The sequence below is a fragment of the Triplophysa dalaica genome, chromosome 2 (assembly GCF_015846415.1).
Source record: "Triplophysa dalaica isolate WHDGS20190420 chromosome 2, ASM1584641v1, whole genome shotgun sequence".
In the NCBI taxonomy this organism is placed as follows: domain Eukaryota; kingdom Metazoa; phylum Chordata; class Actinopteri; order Cypriniformes; family Nemacheilidae; genus Triplophysa; species Triplophysa dalaica.
In genome coordinates, this window is record NC_079543.1 from 849,488 (window position 1) to 876,966 (window position 27,479).

The following is a 27,479-nucleotide window of genomic DNA, read 5'->3' on the forward strand; positions in this document are numbered from 1 at the left end:
GTGTGTGTGTGTGTGTGTGTGTGTTGAGATGTTGACGATGACGTCACAGATGTGCTGTAAATCAGTGGGAACTGATCTGTCCATGCTGGATATTGATGATTTCATCACAGAAATCTGTCAGCTGAAGAAAGAGGTGAAGTTACTGGAGGAAAAGCTGAGGACAAGAGGAGATGAACTCAACACAGAGGTTTGGACACATTCAACATCATTTACAGTTGTGTTCAAAATTATTCAACCCCCAATGCTGTAAATGGTTTTAGGGAATTTAGTGTACATTTGTAATTGTATTCAGAATGAAATCCTACAAGGACTTCTTAAAGAACCATATGCAACTAAAATGACATCAATTAGTTTTGTAATACAGTAGTAAATGTTTCTTTTGTGAATTCTTCATTGACATAATTATTCAACCCCTTAAAGACCACCACTCTGAAGAACAGAGGTTCAATGAAGTGTTTTCAATCAGGTATTGAAAACACCTGTGGATATCAGGGAGCAGCAATAAAGCCTAATAAGCACCAATTAGGCAGCTTTAAAATGACTGTGATACTCAGCTCCTTCTAGACATTTACTGGTGTGGTTACAAACATGGTGAGGTCAAGAGAATGGTCCAGGAAGACAAGAGAACAGGTGATTACTCTTCACAGGAAGGGCAATGGCTATAAGAAGATTGCAAAGATGTTAAACATACCAAGAGACACCATAGGAAGCATCATTCGCAAATTCAAGGCAAAGGGCACTGTTGAAACGCTACCTGGTCGTGGCAGAAAGAAGATGCTGACTTCGACTGCTGTGAGCTACCTGAAGTGTAGAGTGGAGAAAAGTCCCCCTGTGACTGCTGAGGAACTGAGAAAAGATTTGTCAGATGTGGGTACTGAAGTTTCTGCTCAGTTGTCAACAGGACAATGATCCCAAGCATACCTCCAAGTCCACTAGAGCATGGTTGCAGATTAAAGGCTGGAACATTTTGAAGTGGCCATCGCAGTCACCAGACTTAAATCCGATTGAGAACCTCTGGTGGGACTTAAAGAAAGCAGTTGCAGTGCGCAAGCCTAAGAATGTGACTGAACTGGAGGCTTTTGCCCATGATGAATGGGCGAAGATACCCGTAGATCGCTGCAAGACACTTGTGTCAAGCTATGCTTCACGTTTAAAAGCTGTTATAACTGTAAAAGGATGTTGTACTAAGTACTAAGATTGAATGTCACTTGGGGGTTGAATAAAACTGATAATGATGTGAGCTCAGAAAAGACATTTGTGTTTATTTCATTATAAATGTTGTGTTATATTTGTCTGACCTACACGTGCCTCTTTGATTTAATTGTAAGCAGGATGACTGAATGATCATAATCAATGTCAAACCGACCAAAACAATCAATTTCAGTGGGGGTTGAATAATTTTGAACACAACTGTACCTCAATCACTCACACTGTTTTTATTCTGTAATTCATGTCAAACTAAATGAAAGTTATATATCACACATATATTCTCTATAAAGCTCCAGTGCTGATGATGTGTTGTGTGTTTGTCAGATTGTGGTAAAGGTCGAGTCAAATCCCACAGACGCTCAGGACACTGTGTGTGACAGTAATCACACCTTGAATCAGGATGAATCTACTGATCAAACCTCCACAGAGTCTCTGGATTCTGTCTGTAACGCTGGAGAACAGCAGATCCTGAACACCAGACCACTGAACATGTGTTCTGTCAAACTGATGGACTGCAGGAAACTGATGAAGATCAAAACTGAACCCACAGTAAAGGAAGAACAGACTGATGAAGATGATGATTTGTTTTCTTCACCTAAACTGATGAACAGCGGGAACATGAGGGAGATCAAAACTGAACCCAAGCATGAAGAGGAAGAACAGACTGATGAAGATGTTGTTCCTTCAGGTTTGTTTCTTCTGTTATCTTTTTTTACAATATTTCATTGTCATGTGTGTTCCCGTTTCATATAATCAGGGTTGTTTCAATCAAGTCAAGTTTCTTGTTGTCAGTCGACACTGATGTCGTTTCAGATGTGCTGGAGCTTCTTCTTAACGCTGTTGTGTTTGTTTCAGATGAGAGCGGTGATTCATGTGGTGATGGAGAAACGGCCTCTACATCAAAACAGCGACTGACAGCACAAACTCTTTCCTGCATCACCTGTGGAAAGACATTCAGTTCACAGAGACGTTTAGAGACACATGAGAGAAAACACACAGAACAGAAACTCTTCACCTGCACCAGATGTGACATCAGCTTTCCTACCTTACAAGAGAAGAAACTTCATTCACAAGAGCACAGAGACAAGAAACACTTTCACTGTCAGCAGTGTGGGAAGACATTTTGTTCACAGGGATTTTTAGCAAGACATGAGAGAAAACACACAGAACAGAAATATTTCACCTGCAGGAGGTGTGACATCAGCTTTCCTACCTTACAAGAGAAGACGCAACATTTAAAAGAGCACAGAGACAAGAAACACTTTCACTGTCAGCAGTGTGGGAAGAATTGTGTATCTTCTTCCAGTCTCAAAAAACACATGAGGACACACAGTGATGAAAAGTCTTTCCACTGCAGTGAATGTGACAAATATTTCAGAACCAAAGGAACTCTTGTTGCTCATCAGAGAATTCACACGGGAGAAAAACCGTACGAGTTTCCTCACTGTGACAAGAGATTTAACCACAAACCTCATCTGAAGAAACACATGTGTGTCCACACCAAAGAGAGACCGTATGAGTGCAGTGAATGTGGAAAAGGCTTCAGGGAATCAAGTTCTTTACAGAGACACCAAACATCACACTCCGAGGAGAAACTCTATCAGTGTTCACACTGTGATAAACGCTTTAATGAGAAATCTCGTCTGATAACTCATGAGAGAATTCACACGGGAGAAAAACCGTACGCTTGTCCTCACTGTGAGAAGAGATTCAACCAGAAACATCATCTGACAAAACACATGCGTTCACACAGCAATGAGAGACCGTATGAGTGCAGTGAATGTGGAAAAACCTTTACGGAGTCAAGTTCTTTACAGAGACACCAAAGATCACACTCTGAGGAGAGGCTCTATCAGTGTTCATACTGTGATAAACGCTTCCATCAGAAATCTCATCGTATTACTCATGAGAGAATTCACACTGGAGAGAAACCTTACATCTGCTCTCACTGTGGAAAGAGCTTTTCTCATCCAAGTTCTTTCAAAGATCATCTGAGAGTTCACACTGGAGAGAAACCTCATCACTGCAGTGTTTGTGGGAAGAGTTTCAGTCGACGTAACAATTTTAAGAAACATCAGAGAACTCACACAGGAGAAAGACCTTACAAATGTTCTCTGTGTGACAAGACGTTTACTCAAAGAGTTCTCCTGAAAATCCATCAGAGAGTTCACACTGGAGAGAAACACACTCAACACCAGTGACAGATTTGAATGAGAGCATCAGTGACTTGAACGAGGAATGTGTGTTATCTTAGTCACTACAGAATTTAAGTTCAATGCGATACCAAATTGCCTTATAGTAAGATCCCAAACATTGCGATTGTAAGCTCATTAACTGGATCTTTTTTGACGTCCTGCGACCTACCTCAACTTTGTGATTGACATAGTCACATAATAACAGTGTATTTTTAGATCTCGCTATATGACTAGATTAAATTAAACAAGCAATCAGATTGATATCTCAGAACTGTTGATTTGCTGTGAGGTTCTGATGAACTCCAGTTGATGATAAAACAGTAAAATCACTTCACACTGGATTCACTTTGACTGGATCATTCATGACAGTTTAACAATAACTCTGTTGTACATTTTTACTACATTTCTGATTATGTTCTTCTTTAGAATGTCAATTAGATCTGGTGAATTGTCTCTTGACATTTGCTGAGTCTTACTATGTTTGAGGCGTCCAGAAACTGAAACTGTTTTTTAAGTTGATTGTGAGACTGTTAGTCGCTCCTTGTCGCTCAGAAACTCCGTTATCATATGTGACCCTGCACCACAAAACCAGTCTTAAGGGTCAATAATTCAAAAATTTTACATAATCTGAAAGCTGAATAAATCAGTTGTGCAGCCATGTCTTTGTTAGGATGTGACCATATTTGGGAGAGATACTAGTATTTAAAACTCTGGAATCTTAGGGTGAAAAAAATCAAAATATTGTGTAAATCGTCTATGAAATTGTCCAGATAAAGTCCTTAGAAGAGCATATTACTCACAAAAATAAAGTTTTGATATATTTACGATAGGACATTTATAGAATATCTTCATGGAACAAGAGCGATGGAAATCGTGGCTGTTGAGCGCGATGTTCATTTCCAGATTCGACACGTCAAGCAAATGAGAGTGTGTAGTGAACATCCTTCACTAGACGACTTTAAACCTTTAAATGGAACACGACGGTTTCTGAAAGCAACAGCTGTGCCCATCATCAAACCTCGGGTTCGGGTAAATGTTAAATGATCTTGCAGTCTGATTAATATCAGACACATCAAACAGTAAGAATAAAAACAACACAGATGTAATGTCTTGAAGGAATAGTTCGCCCTTAACAAGACCATTGTGTCTACGTTGCAGGAAACTGAAAACATTTAAACTGAATTTGAGTGCATTGAACAGCGGCTCACTTATCCACATGCGAAATATGAACGTTCCCCAATGTGCTTTTTTTAGATGTCAAACATGATTATCTTAAAAACACAAACAAATTCATTTTATATTCATTTAAAACAAGATATGACATGTCTAAAGCCATTCATTTCAAACGTTTACTGACAGTTTAACACAATTTATTTGACTTGTCAGCCATTTGAAAGGTACTAGTAGATGCACATAAACTCAAACTTACTGTTAATATCTTTGTGTGTTTAAACAGTCTTTAAAAGAATGTTACGGAGGATGAAAACATCAGTCCTGGACAATTCTTTCTTCCACTATTTCTTCATTTTATTATACAGCAATATTCTGTCAAACATTTTTTTGTGATTTAAGGAACATCTTTCTCACTTTTATTCATTTTTGTCCAAAGCAGAGAACACAATGTTTCAGTGGTTTCATGAGAATCAACCAGACCATGTTTTCTGACAGGTTTTCTCCAGGCTACGGCATGGATATACTCTCCAGGGGCTGACTGGCCATCTGGTGTACCGTGTGTTTTCCCGGTGCGCCGCTAACGTATGGGGCTATAATAATAATTAACAATTAATATTTAATGATAAATATAAGCTTAATGTGAAATTGTGACTAAATAACAACGTAAGAAATTAATGCATTATTAACTTATTTTAATAAACTAATATTCAAATATTGTTTTTTTATGAGCTCAAACCTTCAAAAATGAAATTAATTAAAAATGCCCATCGCTAATGCGCACCCAAATCTCCAAACCCCCCGTCAATAGAAATAATGGAGGGCAGATGTGGGACATAAAATGTCAGGACCAATTTCTCTTCCCAATCCAGCCCTGGCACTGACCCTAGAACCTCACCTGGTTTTACCTTGTTTAGCGTTTCTCTTAGTTTGGCCCTAGACTTAGCGATGCTGTTTTCTTTATTTTCTGTAAAATTTCCTTATTGTGAATTTCAATAGTTATTTTTCTTTTAAATAAAACATTCATATGAATCTGAGATGAACCTCTGGTAATTCCCAAGACGTGTTTTTGTAGACATTTGACAGAAATTAACTGGAGTGGGTGTAAATGAAGATGTTTTTTTTGTGTCATTCTACTCTGATAAGATCTTGACAGACTTAATGTGTTCATTAGTTTGATTTTTTAATGTGCTTGTTGATTTTAACATTTCAGTGTTTTCCCCTAAGTCTGGTTGCTTTACATTTTTTACAATTTCACCAGAAACCAGCAGAAATGGAGATAAAGCCGGAGGAGATGAACTGAAGCAAGAGGTTTGTACACATTAAACATTCTTCACTTAAAGCAATCTGACTGTGTGTCAGGATCACATGATTCTTAAGATTGTATGCTGTTATCATTCAATAGTTAAGTAAATGATCTAAAATGTGCTTAAGGATGAATATACTGATCAAACCTCGACAGAGTCTCTGGATTCTGTGAGTAACGTAGGAGGACAGCGGCAGATCCTGCAGAGGATGATTGTGAAGATATGTTCAGTCGATCTGATTGAGATAAGAAAACCAACAGCAGAAGAACAAATTGATGAAGAAGACAGTGGTGAAGATGGTGATGAAGCTGACGGTGTTGATATTTTTGTTGTTAAAGTTACAGAAGTTGAAGATTTTCTTCCTTCAGGTATGTTTCTTCTTTAAACGTTTAGTTTATTCGTGAAATTTGACTATGGTGTAAATTCCTGAGGTTCTGTTAAAAATAAGTGTCTGTGACAGTTTTTTTATATACATTTGTTTTTAAATAAAAGTTTCAAAAAGCACCATCAATAACTACAGAACAAGAGGTTTGGCACATTGTCACATCGACACACCGGACATTTTCAACACAGTCAAAAAGTAGTAGATCAATCACAACAGACTGAGAAGAAGATAGTTGTAAATATGGAAAGGTGCGGGACATGACAGACACGCTTAAAGTAGGTGACCAATCACAGTAGACTGGGCCAACTTGACCAGTCAGAGCATCTTCTGACAGCTGCCATTATGCCTTTTTCGTAAGGCAGAAAAAATTCAAACTATGTTGTAAAAAAACTCACAATTTTTCGTAAATATTACCTGCAACTCTTTATTTCTATCAAAAACAAGCCGGATCCCTTTTTCCTTTGTGTACCACGACCAGCCCGTGCTCCCCCCTCAGTCTCTCCTCTTTTCACTCTCCACTGATGTCTCCACTGCAAAAACTCAATACTGCCATTCTAGAATCAACATCACATCTGACTATTCTACTCTCTTTTAAACCTTCTTAGCTCTTATTTGTCCGCCTGCTCCCCCGCCCCACTATTTTTAGCTGTAACAGCGGAGGATCATCTATCAGCATTCAGTTCTCCTCACCGCCTCCTCAGGAACGTGTCCAAATTTCTGACACACACTCACTTCCCTAATTCTCTCTCCTGTGTGAAGCTGACGTATCTAAGGTCATCCTCTCTAACCACCAGATGACCTGCTCGTTAGATCCCATGTCCACCAATCTCGTACAGGCTATCGCTCCATCAGTAGTCTCGGCTCTCACCCACTTAAGGAGGGCTGCATAACCCAACTTCACTGAAGAAATCCACACTTGGTCCTGCACTTTCAGACAACTGTAGGCCACTATCTCTCTTCCCATACATCGCCAAGTCTTTTAAAAGCGTTGTATATAACAAACTCTCCGCCATCCTCACACAGAATAACATCCTGGACAGCAACCAGTCAGGTTTCAAGACCGGTCATTTAACCGAGACTGCACCACCCTAAGTCATCGAAGCTCTGACACTGGCAAGGGCTTCCTCTAAATGATGTGTTATCATCCTACTGGATATATCTGCTTTTTTTGCCACCATTAATCACCACATTCTCCAGTTGACCCTTAGAGCTATGGGTGTCTCATGAATGGCTCTCCAATATTCAAGTCTTACTTTCAGGTACATCATTTAGGATATCCTGGAGGGGTGAGGTCTCTGACCCTGAACATCTCACTGCTGGGGTTCCCCAGGGCTAGGTGCTTAGACCACTGCTCTTTCCCATATATATGGCTTCTCTAATCATTGCTATGCAGATGGTATGCAACTATACTTTTCATTTCAGCCAGACGATACAAAAGAAGCCGATCGCATATCTGCATGCCTGATTGTGATATTACACTCTGGAAGAAGGAAGATCTCTTTAAACTGAACCTTAACAAGAAGGAACTGGTTGTGATTTCTGCTCACACAAAGATTCATCACAACCTTTCCATTTAACTAGGTTCCTCAACTATTACACTTCGAGGACAGCCGGGAACCTTGGAGTTGTACTAGGGATGCACTGATCCGATACTCTGGATCGGAATTGGGGCCGATACGGGTCTTTTTTGCTGGATCAGGTATCGGATGACGGGTTCCCTTTAATGGATGTAATGTACTATGATTTAAGCACATAACATATCTCTTCTCTTTGTGTTATAACTGTTTTGAACTATCCGGGATGCTCGTGAGTGAAGCGGGTGCATTAAGCTCATCATTCTGCGTCCAATGCGCATGACTTTAAATAACGTAGAATCGAATGTATTAAGCGCATCATGTTGTGTGCAGGATGTGCATGAGCAAGTTTGGAGACTTTTATACTGTGATAGTTTTGTGTAATAAACAGAGATTTATTTGTTAAAAATTTTGTAAGTATCTGTGCTTTGTTTTTTTAAATTTAATACAGCATTTAATTACATTTAAAAAATCATACTTTTAAAAGTAAAAATACTTAAGTAAAGAAAAGTTGTAGATTTTAATGTACTCATGGATTTAAAGTTTAAAAACAGCATTTATTTATGGACTGTAGTGGAATAAGTATGATGTGCTTCATACTGTAGGGAAGTATTTTTTGTCCAAAGTACTCTGATAAAGTACAGATATATTAAAATGTACTTGAAAGTAAACATGCTTAACAACTATCCACCTCTGGCAATAAAAGATCAAATATGCAAGTCTACTTTGATCAAGATAAACAGTGCTAGTATCGGGATCATCAGGATCATGATCGGCCGATACCCAGAATTCAGGTATCGGAATCGGATCGGCAAGGAAAAAGTAGTATCGGTGCATCCCTAGTTTTTACTGATGATTAGGTAAGCTTCACGGATCTCCAATGTGCCGAAGAGGGCACACATTACACCGCTCTTCATAAGGTTACATTGGCTCCCTACAGCGCACCTTTTTGGAACTTATTCCATGATGGGGAATGATCTGCCTGTCTCTAAAAGAACAGAGTCTTAAGGCATCTTTAAGAATTGGAATTAAAATTGGAATTAAAATAACGATAAACATTAACCGTGTTTAAAAGGACTTTTAAAAAACATTTTCAGTCACAACATCAAAAAGTGCTGTCCTTTAGAACAGAAAATAAACTGAACATGCTACAGCCTGCTCTAATATTGGTCTGCATGGGAAGTGTAGAACCCAGAAAAGCACGCGCTTCCCGCGTCTAGAACAGTGCGCGCGCACGACAGAACACCGGGCCTGACAGGATCTTTACTGAAGTCAGAAAAATAAACTTCAAATAAGATGTTAAGTCTGAAAGAATGTCGTGACGTACTCTCGACAGCAATTACTCTCTTTTTTATGTGCTTCACTAACTGGAAAGATTCTCCGAAAGAAAATGTCATTTTGTCAGGTGAGACACCGCTTATTACTTCTCACTAATAAAATTGTTTAATATGATTCTAGAGCGAAACGAAGAGAAGTAGCTACATCCTAAATCTGCGTTTTCTCTCCAGTCCAGCAGGAGTCGCTCTGCAGCTCTTCAGTCCGCCGATAAACCCACTAAAGAAAGAAAGAAAGACAAACATCAAGCGCTGCGTGTTTACATCACTTTGATTTTCTCTCTTTAGTGTTTTAAACACAGTGTTGTGTGTGTCTGTGTGTGTTTGTGTTAAGATGTTGCCGATGACGTCACAGATGTGCTGTAAATCAGTGGGAACTGATCTGTCCATGCTGGATATTGATGATTTCATCACAGAAATCTGTCAGCTGAAGAAAGAGGTGAAGTTACTGGAGGAAAAGCTGAGGACAAGAGGAGATGAACTCAACACAGAGGTTTGGACACATTCAACATCATTTACCTCAATCACTCACACTGCTTTTAAATGTTTGTATTTTAATAATGTTTTTAATCTCACTGTCATAGTTTATATCTTTATCTCAATATATTTCCTCTCTGAACAGAAGTCCAGACACACACAGGACTCAGAGCTCAGCCTCACTTTACTCTGTTATACTGACACAAACCCCACAGACGCTCAGGACACTGTGTGTGACAGTAATCACACCTTGAATCAGGATGAATCTACTGATCAAACCTCCACAGAGTCTCTGGATTCTGTCTGTAACGCTGGAGAACAGCAGATCATGAACACCATACCACTGAACATGTGTTCTGTCAGATTGATGGAAATAAAAACAGAACCCACGTCAGAGGAAGATCAGACTGATGAAGATGAGAATGATGACGATAATGATAATGATTTTATACCTTCAGGTATGTTTCCTTCTTTGACATTTTGTCTCATGTTTTTTTTTATTTCCTGACACATTTCAAACTTTCCTTTGTTTTATTAGCACCAATGTCTTTTTAAAGATTTGTGCTTTAATCCAAAAGTCAAATGTGACTAATTGTAAGAATTTATCTCACATAGTTTTCTCATGGGATGGGCATCCAGAGGTGGAGGCAGAAAGAGAATAATGAGCGTAGCTGCTGTTCATTAACTGCATTAAGTGAAGGCTTGGCTGAAAAGATGTGTCTTTAATCTAGATTTAAATTGGAAGAGTGTGTCTGACCCTCGAATAGTATCAGGAAGGCTATTCCAGAGTTTAGGTGCTACGTATGAGAAAGCTCGTCCACCTTTGGTGGATTTTGTTATTCTAGGTGTTGTCAAAAGTCCTACGTTTTGAGATCTTAGAGAGCGTGATGGGTTGTAACGTGATAAAAGCTCGGTTAAGTAAGTTGTGGATAAACCATTTAAGGCTTTTGTAAGTAATTAAAAGAACTTTAAAATCTGGGGTCATGTGATCATATTTTCTTGACCTGGTAAGAACTCTGGCAGCTGCATTCTGAACTAACTGTAGTTTGTTTATTGATGATACAGGACAAACACTAAGTAGAGGATTACAGTGGTCAAGTCTTGAGGTCACAAATGCAGGAATACACTTTTCTGCGTCAGCAACACATAAACTATTTCGTAATTTGGCAACATTTCTCAGATGTGATTTTTAAATGACAGGTTGCCGTCTAATATAACGCCTAGGTCTTTAACTGTATTTGTTGGAGTAACAGTGCAGCTTTCAATTTGGCGGTTAAAATCTGAGATATTCTGTTTACGTGTTTTTGATGCGATAAGTAATATTTCTGTTTAAAAGAAGGAAATCACTAGTCATCCAATGTTTTATGTCTTCAATGCACTCTAAAAATTAAAATAGCTGGAAGGAATCATCTGGTCTTGATGAGATATATAGCTGAGTATCATCTGCGTAACAGTGGAAGCTAATTCCATGTTTTCTAATAATGTTGCCGAGGGGCAGCATGTATATGGAGAAAAGCAAGGGTCCTAAAACTGATCCCTGAGGTAATCCATAATTTACTTGCATTAGATTTGACGATTCCCCATTTAAATGGACAAATTGATATCTGTCTGATAAGTAAGATCTGAACTATTGCAGTGCCTTTGACTGAATACCGGTTGTAGCAATGTTCACAGTAAGGAAGGATGGAGGCGGGAACCATCGAAGCTGTAATCAAAATAAACAAACAATAACACGGAAGTAAAAGGCTGGCAGCCACCTCACAGTTGGCTGCCAGCTACAAGAACATAAATACAAACTAAAGACATGTCCAGGCCCGGTCCTCTCTCGTCAGCAGTCCTCTTGCTCCTCCTCTTATGCTCCCAATCTACTCCGATCTCTCCCCGCCTCGTTGCCTCACAGCTCTTAGATGAAAGAATCATGAACACCGTTTCAAATATTCCGATGTTTTGAATTCCCGAATTTACCAAATTCTAAAACCCATTTACTGGTACATTCGCTGCTATTTATTTAGTTATTTGTAAATGATGTGTCATTATCCTGTGTGTACACTACGCACATTGTGTACATTTGCTGCTGTGTATGATTATTATGCATATTACGTGTCATTTGTTGTATTCTGGTGTAAAACTTGTACAGAAATGTTTACTGTGTAAATATGTACAAGAAATGTCTGTCATACTGCCATGTTTCACCTACTGTTGCACCTGTGTATATGGTTGAGTGACAATAAAGGGATTTGATTTGATTTAGTTTGTGCTCATGAACAAGATTTCAAAGCAGGTGACGAGAGATGTTTCGTAAAATGGGGTGGTGTTGGCCCACTTTACACAGAAACATCAGTATTGTAGTAATCATTTGTTGTGTTTGTTTCAGATGAGAGCGGTGATTCATGTGGTGATGGAGAAACGGCCTCTACATCAAAACAGCGACTGACAGCACAAACTCTTTCCTGCATCACCTGTGGAAAGACATTCAGTTCACAGAGACGTTTAGAGACACATGAGAGAAAACACACAGAACAGAAACTCTTCACCTGCACCAGATGTGACATCAGCTTTCCTACCTTACAAGAGAAGAAACTTCATTCACAAGAGCACAGAGAGAAGCTTCAGTGTGACATGTGTGAGAAGATTTTTGCCTCTTCTGGTCCTCTGAAACGACACATGAGGACACACACTGATGAAAAGTCTTTCCACTGCAGTGAATGTGACAAATATTTTAGCACCAAAGGAACTCTTGTTATTCATCAGAGAATTCACACGGGGGGGAAACCGTACGCATGTCCTCACTGTGAGTGGAGATTCAACCACAAACCTCATCTGACAAAACACATGCGTGTCCACACCGGTGAGAGACCGTATGAGTGCAGTGAATGTGGAAAAACCTTTAAGACTTCAAGTGGTCTTAAACAACACCAAACATCACATTCAGAGGAGAAACTCTATCAGTGTTCACGCTGTGATAAACGTGTCCGTGATAAATTTCATCTGATACGTCATGAGAGAATTCACACTGGAGAGAAACCTTATCTCTGCTCTCACTGTGGAAAGAGCTTTTCAGATCCAAATACTTTTAAACGTCATCAGAGAGTTCACACCGGAGAGAAACCTCATCACTGTAATGTTTGTGGGAGAAGTTTTAGCCGCCAATATGTATTAGTAAAACACCAGACAATTCACACTGGTGAAAGACTTTATAAATGTTCTCAGTGTGACAAGACGTTTGCTCGATTAGATGTCTTGAGAACCCATCAGAGAGTTCACACTGGAGAGAAACCTTATCACTGCTCCATCTGTGGAGAGAAATTTGCTTATTTAGGAAGTTTTCAGACTCATCAGAAGAAACATGCTGAAGAACAAACTGCTCTGGAATCATCGTAAGTCTTTGGTCATCTTTATCTTCAGCGTTTTTAAACTAGGAATCATTCTACTCACAGCTCATCATACATTTCTGAGGTCTTGTGAAATTGAATTTCCTACAATCTGTAGACCTAATAATCAGCTTGACTCTTTCAGGAGGTCTTCAAATGTACCTGTAGCTCAGTTGGACGAGCATTGTGTTAAAGGCCGATCTCTTTAGCAAAAAATAAATAAAGTTGTAAAAATCTTTCTATGTTTAGGAGAATCGCAGGGTTCACATGACAAATATAACTGTAAAGAGAACAATTTCGTTGGGATGTTTTTCCAGCTAATGAGCAATAAATCGTCCCGTCGCGTCCTCTTGTAGATCTCAAATGTTTAGTTCTTGCTGATAGTGCCGTGTTTTTTTTGGGGGGGTCTGAAGTAAAGACTGTAACGGGGTGTTTACGGCGGGATATTATGTATGTAACGATGATATAAATCTAAGCAAGCTCGCAAAATAAATCCTTCATCCTGGACACGAGCGAACCCTCAGAGAGAGCGTCCTGTCATGTTTTGGAGAAAAGAAAACACTGCAGTGCGCAGACATAGAATGAACATTACATTATTGTTATTTTCCGCTGGACGCAAATATAGTTATCGTTACACTTTCTTAGTGGCTACATGTGTACATACTTTGGTGTGTTGTTTTGAAGTACTATGTTTTTCTTATGGCTAATTACATCCTGCTCAAGTCGCGCTGACAAAGTTGATGTATCGGCTCAACTCCAGTCCTCAGGCCCCCCCTGACAGAATACTTTGGACGTCTCCCTATTGAACACCTGAACAAGTTAATGAGATAATGAAGTGATGATTGATCAATAATGATGAACAGGTGATGTTAACAAACACAATCACTAGAATAAAAAACATAATAGTGTTGAGCTTTCATTAAGTGTGGCTCTTACCCTTGAGTTATTATGTTACATTTTTTGCTGAAATAGTTTGTTTCTGAAGCATATTTATAAGAGCCTGACAAAAGACAAAATTATTTCGTCCTGGTGTTGGTAATAGCTGTGCAAATGTTGGTTGATTTTTGGTGTGTCACGATATTTGTATCTGTCTTATAACAATTTAAGAAGGTTTCATTCCAACAATTTTGTCTTTTGTATGGCTGTTCAGAAACACACTATAACAGCTGATATAAAAAATAAATCAAGGGTAAGAGCCCCACTAAAGGAAACATTATTATGGTTTTTGAACTTACTTATGACGTTTTCTTCAGCGATTAACATCACCTGTTCATCATTATTGATCAATCATCACTTCATTACCTCATTAACTTGTTCATGTGTTCAATAGGGAGACATGTATTCTGTCAGGTGGGGCCTGAGGACTGGAGTTGAGATCCACTGGGCTAGATCATCTTCATTTTCCGTATCAGATTCGGGCTCTAATTGATATGAGAAAGTCAAGATAATATTTTTATAACCTGGCAGTACAATTGAAGAGGAACATGTTGTGAATATGGTAAGAGGCGTTGCATTTGTGTCACACGCTTGCAGTATTCGACCAATCACTACACACTGGTTAACTGGCCAATCAGAGCACACTGTGCTTTTCAGAGCCATGAGGTTTGTAAAAAAAAAGAGCGTTTTAGAGATGCGGAGCAATGAGGCGATACACGGTGTGTGGAAAATATAGCGTTTTTTAACCTTAAATCGTGTATACGCATTATATTACATCACATCACATCTTAAACAAACCATAATAATCCTTTTAGCCATTTATCAAAAGATTTAGCCATTTTAAATGTCGTCGATGTGTCTGCTCATTAAATGGACTTTAATAATTTGGTACCTTGAAATGTGAAACTTTTGGAAATTTAAACACAAGATGAATAGACTTAAACGCTTAAATTGGTTAATTAAAGAAAATTCAGTCACACGATGTCCACCCATTTATGGACAAGTACATAGCAATAAAAATAAACAAATATTGTACCGTGCGTACGTGTATAATTCCCCCATTAAGCAACAGACAATGTGCCCTGAAATAATGCCTCATTACTTTTTTGTAAAAACTAATGTGAAACGACTCTTTTCTGCGTCTGTTTCTTTCAAAGTGAGACTTTACAAAGTGACGAGGTTGTAAAGTACATCACGTGACCAAAAACTGTCGCTGGTCAGAATGCCTTCAGTGTTTACTGGACAGAGATGAAGAAATATCGTCATGAGTCTAGTGTTGAGTGTGATGTGTCTCCAGTCCAGCAGGAGTCGCTCTGCAGCTCTTCAGTCCGCCGATAAACCCACTAAAGAAAGAAAGAAAGACAAACATCAAGCGCTGCGTGTTTACATCACTTTGATTTTCTCTCTTTAGTGTTTTAAACACAGTGTTGTGTGTTTGTGTGTGTGTGTGTGTGTGTGTGTATGTATTTGTGTTTAATAATGACGTCACAGGCGGATGGGATGTATTCTGTCACACTGATGGAGATGAAAACAGAACTCACAGTGAAGGAAGAACAGACAGATGAAGATGAGAATCATGATGATTTTATTCCTTCAGTCAAACGGGTGAACGGCATGAACCTGGAGATGAAAACAGAACCCACAGCGGAGGAAGAACAGACTGATGAAGATGAGAACTGTGATGATTTGCTTCCTTCAGGTATGATTCTTTTCTTAATGTTGTTTAATTCTTTCATGGCAGTACTTGGGGAGCAGGAACACAACATTATTAGCAGAATTTCCAGCTTTTGCTGCAAACTGTTACTTTTAGTAACATTAAATAGGCTTGTATGCCTTACACGCTCATTTCTCGTTAGAAACACTTCAAATATTTTAATTTATAATAAAACCCCAAAATGTAATACTCATTTTAACCTAGAGAGGTTTTCTCATTTTCTTTTCAATGACGTTATCTGGTCGCACTCACAGACACATAAATTAGTTCTACTGTAGAAATAAGGTACTGTAAGAAAAAGTAAATAAAGAAGAATAAGGAAAGTCAGAAGGAATGAAAATAAAGATGATATTTGGTGTATTTATACATTTTGAAATACTACAAACATACATGTTAATAACCAAACATAATGGCGAATTTAATATATTTTTAGCTATTATAAAATCTTCTGTCTCTCGGTCATTAGCTAATGGGGGTTGACATCCGCGTGTGCGCTAATACAGAATAAATAACCAAACCACAAGCATCTCGCTACCGTGTTTATTGTTATATTCCAATAATGTATACAGTAATCTTAATAATTGGTTAAAGCTGTAATTAAAAGCATATGTGTTTACCTTGAACATGTGCCACTGAACTCCGGCTTGTGTCAAGAGGAGATGCCGTCACCTACTGTCCCTGTTTATTTATAGATCTGGGCCCTATTAACAAAACATCTTAAAGGCGGGGTGTCCGATTTAAGCTTGTTTAGACCAATTCGGGCCGAGTACCAAAATAACCTTGTAGCCAATCAGCAGTAAGGTGCACAGGGTGGACATTAGTCTAGTCGAGCCGAGCGAAGCGAAAGATGGGGTTAGGGGTGTGTCTGTTTTTGGGCTTTGAACATCATCAACGGCTATGAGAAAGCGGACATCCCGCCTTTATGACTGAAAGTATCTTAACTTGCTGATTAGGAGAAACTCTGAAAAATAATGGGCTTGTCTGTACTCATGGGAAGAACGAGTCGACTTAAGTGATTCGTTCAGTAGCGCATGCGCATTGCGCAACACGCTCCGGACGTTTAACAAATGCAATCAGAGCCGGAAAGAGAATTGATTAGTTCACCTGCCCAGTCTTCGTGTTCGAGTCGTTCGGTCTTTTGTAATGTGATGTGACAGCTTTGGACGGAGAAATGATCTAATTTACAACCTTCCTAACAAACGGGCGAATAGTTTAGCCCTAGTGTTTGTCTATTGATAGACAAAGACTGTGAAATGACAAATTAATCAAGATAAGAGGTGAGGTGAGCTAATCATAGACTAAATAATTCAATTCAAGTTTATTTATAGAGCGCTTTCACAATGTGTATTGTTTCAAAGCAGCTTTACAGGGGCAAACAGGAAAAACAGAAAAGTTAAAACACAGCACAGTGCATTGTATTTATACAACGAGTAAGTTCATTCTAATAAATAACATCTAATTTTTAATTAATTAAATAAATAAATAAATAAATGAATGAATGCAGTCTCCCGGTTAGCAAGCCAACACTGCCCTGCTGTGGCGAGGAACCCAAACTCCAATGATTGATTAATGGAGAAAAAAACCTCGGGAGAAACCAGGCTCAACCGGGAGGGCCAGATCCCCTCTGACGTGTCAAAGCTGCACTCAAACTGCTGACATGTGATTTTAGTTTAGCATTTAATACCAAATATTGTAACTTCAGCATTAATAAGATAAATAGTCCGTCTTTGCTCTTGGTTGGGGATGTAGTGGTCTGAGCTGGGATGGTCTGATGGTCATATTTCTCTTGGCTGGTGGTGGAATTGCCTTAGATGGAGCTGTGATGGTCAGTCAGTCTGCAGCTGTATCTGGCGTAATCTAAAATTGGGGATGAACATCTGTCGGTCGTCTGGACATGGTGGAACTTCTTCCTACCTCGGGATGGGCATCCTGAGGCAGAGGCGGAAAGAGAATAAAGAGAATAATTAGCGTAGCTGCTGTTCATTAACTATGCATTAAGTGAAAGCTTGGCTGAAAAGATGTGTCTTTAATCTAGATTTAAATTGGGAGAGTGTGTCTGACCCTCGAATAGTATCAGGAAGGCTATTCCAGAGTTTAGGTGCTACGTATGAGAAAGCTCGTCCACCTTTGGTGGATTTTGTTATTCTAGGTGTTGTCAAGTCCTGAGTTTTGAGATCTTAGCGAGCGTGATGGGTTGTAACGTGATAAAAGCTCGGTTAAGTAAGTAGGTGCTAAACCGTTCAGGGCTTTGTAAGTAATTAAAATAATTTTAAAATCAATACGATACTTAATGGGTAGCCAGTGAAGCGATGATTAAACTGGGGTTATGTGATCGTATTTTCTTGACCTGGTAAGAACTCTGGCAGCTGCATTCTGAACTAACTGTAGTTTGTTTATTGATGATACAGGACAAACACTAAGTAGAGCATTACAATAGTCCAGAAAAAAAAGATGAGTTTGCCAAATGAAATCAAGCATTTCAAATTTAAACATGCTCTTCCTAATTATTTAGGATTAAAATTGTGTATTTTGCCAGATTATTTAGCGTTTCCTTTTGTCTTGTCTAATTGAAAGAAATTTACAGATTTCCAAATGTTTAACCCTTGCCTGCCTTGTTGAACTGTGATGTGACAGGTTGTTTTCGGTTTTAAAACAAGTTAAAATGAGTTTATGAGCAGATGATACTGCATTTATTCATTTTTTCCTTATGGTGAATCCATGAAAATGCTGTAAATTGTTTATTGTTGTTGACAGAAAACAGCAGATTTCAAAATGTTTATATTGCACTTTAATTTAATTGTCCTGTTGAATTCTGAGATGATTTCTGCAATGAGTTGAGGACCAAAAAGCTACTTGAGATTATGGATTTTTGTTTGTGTCTTGTCTGTGGACGTCCTCTGTGATTGCTCTATCAATTCAATACATTTGTGCTGGGAGTAGGTGTTGTTAAATAAATACTGGATTCTTTGAAAGATGTTGTTTATTTATTTATTTGTAAAATGGAGGATACTTCCATCACTCTCTATGAAGTGGGTCAATTTTGCCAGATTATAATGATGCCGATGTATTTTGTTTCATAACATCATAAATGAGTGGCCTTGACAAGAGAACATAGTGGTGCATTTGTAGCTCTATGAGCATTTGCACATCTGTACATCAAAATGCACTTAGTTAGTTATTGTAATATTGAGTATATTTACTGTATTACTGTATTTTTTTCCGTATTTTGCCTGATTATGGTCATCCTTGGGTCGTGATAATGGGGTACTTGAATATTGTTGCCCAGGGTACAGTGTAGTGTTAATCTGGCCCTGGTTAGGAGTAGTGAAGAGGACTCCAGTCACTAACTGTGTATTCAGACCAAACGCGATTTGCGCGAATGAAAAGCGCTTTTCGCGTGTAGTTGGACGCTTGAACATTGAGTTTATTCGCTTCATTCGCGCGTCAAATTCACTTCACTACAGACGCGCGTCATGGGAGGGGCTTCTGCCAGGCGGCTCCAGTCTCGTATATATATATATTGCTCGAATTGTGTAAAGATCGTTTTTGACAATTTGCCAGAATGTCCAACCTCCACAGTAAGATCCTTTTTATTTCTGTTTCGATAAAAGTAAGATGTATGTACAGCTCCAGGTGTTCATTGTTGTTTGGGATTTCTGCCTCCGCTCGCAACATCGCCTCAATACTAGAGCAAGCTCCTGATTGGTTAACGCGCGCGGCGCGAATTTTCGCCAGTTCATTTTTTTAACTCTCGATTCGCGTCATTCGCGCAAGTAGGTCTATCGCGTCTTTGCCCTGAATCAACATGTAAATCACTCGCGCTTAACGCGCCATTTGCGTCTGGTCTGAACACACAGTAAAACCAACTCGCAACAATCCTAAAATGTCTGTAACACCGGTCCGGCAGTCTACCTTGGAACATAAACATTTTAGAAAGATTTCTTGACAATGAGCTTAAAGACTACTACTATCTGCTAACTGTTTATGAGACAGGAAAAATGCTTAAAATTAGCTGAATGTATACTTTATATGGACATAAAGTTTATTTGCAAAAGATAACTCCTTTTTAAAAATAATTAAAAAAGTCATGTTGTTTATTATGTTATCATGTGTTTATTTTGTTTTATTGTATTTGTCAGATGTATTTTACATATAAAAAACAAACGGTTTGATTAACAATAATTGGAATGCACAGATAACTCTTTTATTTTTATTATTCAAAATTCAACTTTTTATTGTTTGCTTCACTACTTGAATTAGTAATTTAGTTTTATAATCTTAATTTGAATAAGGCAATAATGATATATTCAAATATTCTATTTGAATATCATTTTTATTTTAAGATTAATTTCTTAATTAAAATATGTCAGCCTGAGATCTCATTCTATAATATTTCTATGATTAAATGACTGACAGAGGCCCATCCTCTATCAGCCAATCACTCAGTAAACTCGCTGACATCATCCTTAGCAACGAGGTCAACCCTGTCCTTTTTCTAAGCTTAACATTTCTTTCTGTTCCTTAGTAAAAGTTGCTCTCAGTAGCATCTTTTGTTTACTTTGTATACTAACGATTGTCAGAGTTCCTTTGAGGGGAAACATTCAATTTGCGGATGATTCAGTGATTGTGTCTCTCCTCAGGCATGGTCCGGTGGTCGACTATTTTACTCAATGGTGTGATGCCTCTAAACATTGATGCCCAAAAAACCTTTTGAAAGTGGTACTCTGGACCTGCTTTACCCACTGTTATAACAGGGCATCTGGTAGAAGTGGTTAACCAATATAAAGATCTATGGTATATTGATGATAAATTGAATTTTAAGGCAAACACGAATATGATTAAAAGGAAAGTGTCACAGTTATAGTAAGTTTGTCCATAACAGGGACGACATTTTTGCCAGTAATTTATTTAAATAGTTTCAAAACACTTCTAGAAATGTTTTAAGTGTTTTCTCTTTGAAATCCTCTTGTGTTTGTTTCAGATGAGAGCGGTGATTCATGTGGTGATGGAGAAACGGCCTCTACATCAAAACACACACAACAGAAACTCTTCACCTGCACCAGATGTGACATCAGCTTTCCTACCTTACAAGAGAGGAGACGTCATACAAATGCGCACAGAGACAAGAAACACTTTCACTGTCAGGAGTGTGGGAAGAGTTATTTTACAACTTCATCTAATATTAACGCTCACATGAAGAGACACACTGCTGAAAAGTCTTTCTACTGCAGTGAATGTGGCAAGTGTTTCGGCACCAAAGGAAGTCTTGTTATTCATCAGAGAATTCACATGGCAGAAAAACCGTACGCGTGTCCTCACTGTGACAAGAGATTCAACCATACATCTCATGTTAAGAGACACATACATTCACACAACAATGAGAGACCGTATCAGTGCAGTGAATGTGGAAAAACCTTCAGGGAATCAGGTTGTCTAAAGTCACATAAAAAAATACACTCTGAGAAACTCTTTCATTGTTCACATTGTGATGAACGTTTCCATCATAAATCTTCTCTAACATGTCATGAGAGAACTCACACTGGAGAGAAACCTTACGTCTGCTCTCACTGCGGAAGGAGCTTTTCTGATCAAAGTGCATTAAGACTTCATCAGAGAATTCACACGGGAGAAAAACCGTACGCGTGTCCTCACTGTGAGAAGAGATTCAGTCAAAAAGCATATCTGAAGAGACACGTGTATCTCCACACCAATGAGAGACCGTATCAGTGCAGTGAATGTGGAAAAGGCTTCAGGGATTCACTTTGTCTCAAGTCACACCAAAAAATACACTCTGAGAAACTCTATCAGTGTTCACACTGTAATAAACGTTTCCATCAGAAAGCTAATCTTATATGTCATGAGAGAATTCACACTGGAGAGAAACCTTACGTCTGCCCAATCTGCAGCGAGAGATTCACTTATTTAAGAAGTCTTCAGACTCATCTGAAGAAACATGTTAAAACTTGTGAAGAAGATTTCATTCATACAGACAGCTCAAACAACAGCCCAATGTTAGAAAAGCTGGAAAATATCCACATAAAATCTACCATAAAACGTGAATGTTGTTTATAAATATATTATTTTTATTGTAGTATACTAACAACATCTGTTTGAGGTTCTCGTGGACTCCTGTTAATACTAAACACACAGTAACACATCATTGCAGCTAACACGGTTACGTGACCACGTACTTGGACCAGACCATATTCCTTGCCACAACAAACATATTGGACGTTTCTGAGACTGATGATTTCCTCCTAAAGAAGTAAATGGAACAGACCATATTAGTACACGTACTTCATCAGTACCAAAAAACGTTTCTGGGACCTGACCAGCCGACATCCCAACGACCAAACAGTTCAAATCTTTTTATAATTTTATTTAAACAGATCCTCCCTCAAATTGAGGATTGAATTAATTTGTGATTCAATCTGTGCATTTAAGTTTCAATTTTATGCATAATTTGAAATGAAATCTTATTTTTTCTTAAATGTAACACAGCACCACACATCAGCATCAGATATTATAGATACTGAAGTAAATTATGTAAATAACCTTATGATAATAAATTCTTTAAGTTAAAATTTATATTCTTGTGTTAACACATAAATTTAGCGGGATGTGTTTTTTTTAGATCAATCAAAAGCTTCTTCAGTCACACTCACAAACATCAAGGTCCGTTCATTTAAACGTATACCGTATATGTGAGAGTATATGTGCAAATGTGAGAGTAACCACATGTTAGTGATTTTCGATCGATTTGGTATACCGTATACCAAATCGATCGAAAATCACTAACATGTGGTTACTCTCACATTTGCAAGGTATAAAGTAATGGAAGAATAATAATAAACCATGTATCATGCAGTGAGGTAAAACTAAATGACTGTTAATGTTCAAAAGATGCGAGCGCATGCTCTTGGAAGATCACTGAACACGCATGCGCATTAAATAAATAGAATCGCAGTTTAAATTGTTGTACCTTATTAAACTCCAGTTTATTTCTGATAAGTCTGATTAATAGCATTCGTTTTGACAATGTAACATATTTAATCTGATCATAAATAATCCATATAATAACATAATAAATAGAAATGACCAGATTCATTAATGACCAGTGTCCAGGTTATCTGAAGACCAGTACATCACACCCCTACAACGTTCTGCATGGGATTAATTCACAGCGTTATTTGAGGACGCACTGCAAACAAAGTCCAAAAGACGTCATTTCAACGTGGTTGATATCACATAGATATCAAAATTCATCCTACAAACCTCAATAATGGTTACAATTAACAAAGACTTAAGATAATTAGATCAATTGCAATGCATGCTGGGAATCATGAATGAGTTTTGTACTATGATGTTACTCAGCATGCATTGCAGCAAGAAGTATTTTTCTGTTGGTTGTCACCATTGTTGAGTTTCACACATTAATTCATAATGTCTTTGTGTGTTTATTTGCTCATGCTGTTCATTTGTTTAAAAATATATTTTAAAAAATTGCTAAGAAATGTTACAGACATATCATGGCTTACATCTCATATTATGCATAAAAAATATATCAGCCAATATTTGCACAACAATGCAACACACTCATGATTAGTGAGAATATTCATTCCTCAAAGAAAATTTTCACAGTTGAACTCTTTATAATTTAGTATTATTTGGCCATTAAAACAGTGTGTTAAGACATATTTGTAATGGCAAAGTGCACCCAACTTATTTGTTATAAATAAGAGGCAAGAGCCCAACTAAAGCAAACACTGATCACAATTATTTGCAGGTGCGATATCATGCCGATACAATCATGCCAGATCACCTGGACAACAATAGCACATGTTCAGAAGACGTCATAAAGAGACGATGTAAAAACATACATTCTGGCTCCTCAGGGGACGTCTATACAACGTCATCAATGTAGAATTGAACTCAAAATGATTCATCCCTAGGTAAATGACCAAAGAAGGTTGTAAAAATAAATCCGCATCATAAATCCTTTTGATCTTTTATTAAAAAAATAAAAAAATCTAACCTTTCATTAGGATTCTGGTGTGTTGTTGCATTAAAAGTTGTCATACATTGTTGTAGATTGCCAAAACCATTTTCCTTCAGTTTTTCTTAGTGGTAACCAGGGACGGACTGGGGCACAAATTCAAACTGGAAAATCCCAAACTCATCCAGGCCACAAACCAGGGGTGTATCTAGTATTTAAAACCATCAGGGGCTGAGGCCTTAACATCAGTGGCTAATGTAGGGAATTTGAATTAGGTTGTAAGGGGTATTTTTTCAAGGGAAGTATGCTTTGCATCACATTAATGCTATATCCCAGCAAACACAAAATGTTCCCCTAACATCAGTTTTTGGCTCCCTTTTGGTATTTTTTTTGCAACCAAAAAACAATGTTCCCTGATGGTTCTTTTTGGTTATTATTTTGTAACCAGAAAATAACGTTCCCTGACGTTTTTTTTTTTAAATAATCAAACTGGTAAACATCAGTGACATTTGCAATACAGAAATTATACGGACCAAATTACACATTTTATACTGACCAAATGAAATTAATAAATGTGCCCTTTAATGGCAGAAAATAGTTAAGCTCAAGGAAAATACAATCTTGTATATCCTATACTAACGTTGTGGTGAGACAAGAATATTGTTAGCCTGAAGATAATTTAATGTTTATTCTTCTGTCAATAAAAATCTGCTTTAAATATTGTGTTGAAGTCATTGGTTATTTTATTTAAATATCTGTAAGGTCTGATGTTGAGGTATACACTGTAATTTTATTAGAAATGATATACTGTGCAATTTAAATCGAAAATTAGGCTACTCCAGCAATGAAAAAGGTATAATTAGGCTAAAAGAATAATCTAATGGACTGATTTCAACCTCCACATTGTGTGGGATGATATTTTACCTTTTTTAATAAGATAAGAAAAGCGATGGATAGAAACACAGCATGGATGTGACGTGTAGTGAGTGAGGCCAAACGGACTCGAGAAAAATATTTTAGGCTATCGTTTCCCTTACGTTAGTTTTTGGTTCCCAGAACGTTATGGGAACCAGAAACTAACGTTATATTAACGCAAAGAAAACTTAGAACCGAAAACGAACCTTATAAAGTAAGCTAACATTCTGGGAACCAAAACCTAACGTTAGGGGAACCTTCTGGGAACCAAAAGTTGTTAGCTGAGAGCTGGCTGGCAGCAGGCCAAATCAGTCGACAGGCCACCGGGAACCTGGTGGTAAAACAATACGATTATTCACAAAATGTTTTAATGTGTTGTATAGGAAACTCTTAGTTTACGCTCATGAGGATCGTGTTGTGTCTCCAGTCCAGCAGGAGTCGCTCTGCAGCTCTTCAGTCCGCCGATAAACCCACTAAAGAAAGAAAGAAAGACAAACATCAAGCGCTGCGTGTTTACATCACTTTGATTTTCTCTCTTTAGTGTTTTAAACACAGTGTTGTGTGTGTCTGTGTGTGTTTGTGTTGAGATGTTGACGATGACGTCACAGATGTGCTGTAAATCAGTGGGAACTGATCTGTCCATGCTGGATATTGATGATTTCATCACAGAAATCTGTCAGCTGAAGAAAGAGGTGAAGTTACTGGAGGAAAAGCTGAGGACAAGAGGAGATGAACTCAACACAGAGGTTTGGACACATTCAACATCATTGACCTCAATCACTCACACTGCTTTTAAATGTTTGTATTTTAATAATGTTTTTAATCTCATTGTCATAGTTTATATCTTTATCTCAATATATTTCCTCTCTGAACAGAAGTCCAGACACACACAGGACTCAGAGCTCAGCCTCACTTTACTCTGTTATACTGACACAAACCCCACAGACGCTCAGGACACTGTGTGTGACAGTAATCACACCTTGAATCAGGATGAATCTACTGATCAAACCTCCACAGAGTCTCTGGATTCTGTCTGTAACGCTGGAGAACAGCAGATCCTGAACACCAGACCACTGAACATGTGTTCTGTCACACTGATGGAGATGAGAAGAGAAGCCACAGCAGAGGACGATCAGACTGATGAAGATGAGAATCATGATGATGATGATTTTATTCCTTCAGGTATGTTACTTTCTTTAAGACCGTGGTTTGAATTTCGGAGCTTTTATCACTCAGACACATGCTTAACAATAGAAGAACACTTTTATAATGACCATGTTTATCTGACGTTATACAAAGGGCTAAATTAGGGCCATATCATATTTAGTTTCCCCCCTTTTTCTTCTGTATTCTGTATTTTCAATGCTTTACAATACAGCACTAAATACAGAATTTTTATGGACAAAATGTATACTACAGTATTTTCTACACTGAAAGGCAGTAAAATTGTGTACTATAGTATATTTGAACCTTATAATAGTAATTATGTATACTATAGTGTTTACTACAGTTTACATTTACATTTAGGCATTTGGCAGACGCTTTTATCCAAAGTGACTTACATTCCTTTATCCTATACATTTTACATAGGTATTTGCAATCCCCTGGGATCGAACCCACGTTGTTAACGCAATGCTCTTACCACTGAGCTACAGGAAAGCATTCTTCCAAATATGCTTTACAATACAGCGCTTTACAAGTTTACAAACTTAGGCTTCTTCAAGTTAATCATTTTATCATCTGGTTAAGATTAAGGAGACTTTAATTTTGGTGGGTCATCTTGCAGACGCTTGATTTGTGGATGGCAGTAGCTTCACTCAAAAAGTGAAATGTTCGTAAACTCGAAACAACTCATTGAGTCAAATAATAGTCAAAAGTGCCCCATAACTGTTGTACTACATTCTTCTAAATGATAAAGTAATTTTTCCTAATTGTCTGGGTATAAACATTCCAACAAATATCTTACTCTGTGTTCATCAGAACAAAGATATTTAAACAGATTTGGAACAACTCGAAGGTGAGTAAATGATGACAGAATTTTCAATTTTGGGTGAATTATCACTTTAATACAGTATGTGAGTTTAAGAAAACCAATATTCCTACATTTTTAAACACTGCTTTAGGTTAATTGAGACCATTGTTGGCCTTTTATTGAATGGGTTGGTTCTATTGTTTTCCTCATTTGTAAGTCGCTTTGCATAGAACCGTCTGCTAAATTACTCAATGTAAATGTAAAGAAAAACCTTGTGAATGTAGAAAACCAGATGCAGAATCTCAGTTCACACTTTTGTTTTCAGTGTTTCCAGTTTGAATCAAAATAGATTTTTAACCTTCTTGCATTTCTTTCAGATGAGAGCGGTGATTCATGTAGAGATGGAGAAACGGCCTCTACATCAAAACAGCGACTGACAGCACAAACTCTTTCCTGCATCACCTGTGGAAAGACATTCAGTTCACAGAGACGTTTAGAGACACATGAGAGAAAACACACAGAACAGAAACTCTTCACCTGCACCAGATGTGACATCAGCTTTCCTACCTTACAAGAGAAGAAACTTCATTCACAAGAGCACAGAGACAAGAAACACTTTCACTGTCAGCAGTGCGAGAAGACATTCTGTTCACAGGGATTTTTAGCAAGACATGAGAGAAAACACACAGAACAGAAATATTTCACCTGCAGGAGGTGTGACATCAGCTTTCCTACCTTACAAGAGAAGAAACTTCATTCACAAGAGCACAGAGACAAGAAACACTTTCACTGTCAGCAGTGTGGGAAGAATTGTGTATCTTCTTCTAGTCTGAAAGTTCACATGAGGACACACACTGGAGAAAAGTCTTTCAAATGCAGTGAATGTGACAAGTGTTTCAGAACCAAAGGAAATCTTGTTAGTCA

The 27,479-nt window shown here is 38.0% G+C and overlaps 3 protein-coding genes across 6 annotated transcripts; all 3 read left to right on the forward strand.

Annotated features, from left to right (window-relative positions):
* The first annotated feature begins 774 nt into the window (after positions 1 to 774).
* Positions 775 to 4,467, forward strand: LOC130435475 (zinc finger protein 260-like). Its single transcript, XM_056766147.1, has 3 exons — positions 775 to 831; positions 1,534 to 1,897; positions 2,065 to 4,467. Exons 1-3 carry the CDS (start codon positions 775 to 777, stop codon positions 3,408 to 3,410), a joined length of 1,767 nt encoding a protein of 588 aa, XP_056622125.1. The 3' UTR covers positions 3,411 to 4,467.
* On the forward strand, positions 4,269 to 15,266 carry LOC130435483 (zinc finger protein 883-like). The gene is made up of 5 exons (XM_056766159.1): positions 4,269 to 4,433; positions 6,009 to 6,249; positions 9,759 to 10,109; positions 12,026 to 13,028; positions 15,116 to 15,266. Exons 1-5 carry the CDS (start codon positions 4,269 to 4,271, stop codon positions 15,156 to 15,158), a joined length of 1,803 nt encoding a protein of 600 aa, XP_056622137.1. The 3' UTR covers positions 15,159 to 15,266.
* A 31-nt stretch (positions 15,267 to 15,297) lies between these two features.
* On the forward strand, positions 15,298 to 22,260 carry LOC130437617 (zinc finger protein 239-like). 4 transcript variants are annotated; one of them, XM_056769022.1, is made up of 3 exons: positions 15,322 to 15,657; positions 20,313 to 20,391; positions 20,654 to 22,260. In XM_056769022.1, the coding sequence occupies exons 2-3, from the start codon at positions 20,367 to 20,369 to the stop codon at positions 21,742 to 21,744; spliced, it is 1,116 nt and encodes a 371-aa protein (XP_056625000.1). In that variant the 5' UTR covers positions 15,322 to 15,657; positions 20,313 to 20,366; the 3' UTR covers positions 21,745 to 22,260. The 4 variants fall into 4 exon arrangements, with proteins under 4 accessions (XP_056625017.1, XP_056624992.1, XP_056625000.1 ...); XM_056769039.1 differs by having other exon boundaries at positions 15,298 to 15,657; positions 20,313 to 20,793; XM_056769014.1 differs by lacking the exon at positions 20,313 to 20,391 and having other exon boundaries at positions 15,320 to 15,657.
* Positions 22,261 to 27,479: the final 5,219 nt, after the last annotated feature.

Coding starts and splice junctions, on each gene's coding strand:
- LOC130435475 (XM_056766147.1), top strand. CDS start 775: ATGCTGACTTCGACTGCTGTGAGCTACCTGAAGTGTAGAGTGGAGAAA. Junction 832..1,533: donor GAGTGGAGAAAAGTCCCCCT/GTGACTGCTGAG, acceptor TGTGTTTGTCAG/ATTGTGGTAAAGGTCGAGTC. Junction 1,898..2,064: donor TGAAGATGTTGTTCCTTCAG/GTTTGTTTCTTC, acceptor TGTTTGTTTCAG/ATGAGAGCGGTGATTCATGT.
- LOC130435483 (XM_056766159.1), top strand. CDS start 4,269: ATGGAAATCGTGGCTGTTGAGCGCGATGTTCATTTCCAGATTCGACAC. Junction 4,434..6,008: donor TCATCAAACCTCGGGTTCGG/GTAAATGTTAAA, acceptor AATGTGCTTAAG/GATGAATATACTGATCAAAC. Junction 10,110..12,025: donor TAATGATTTTATACCTTCAG/GTATGTTTCCTT, acceptor TGTTTGTTTCAG/ATGAGAGCGGTGATTCATGT.
- LOC130437617 (XM_056769014.1), top strand. CDS start 15,420: ATGTATTTGTGTTTAATAATGACGTCACAGGCGGATGGGATGTATTCT. Junction 15,658..20,653: donor TGATGATTTGCTTCCTTCAG/GTATGATTCTTT, acceptor TGTTTGTTTCAG/ATGAGAGCGGTGATTCATGT.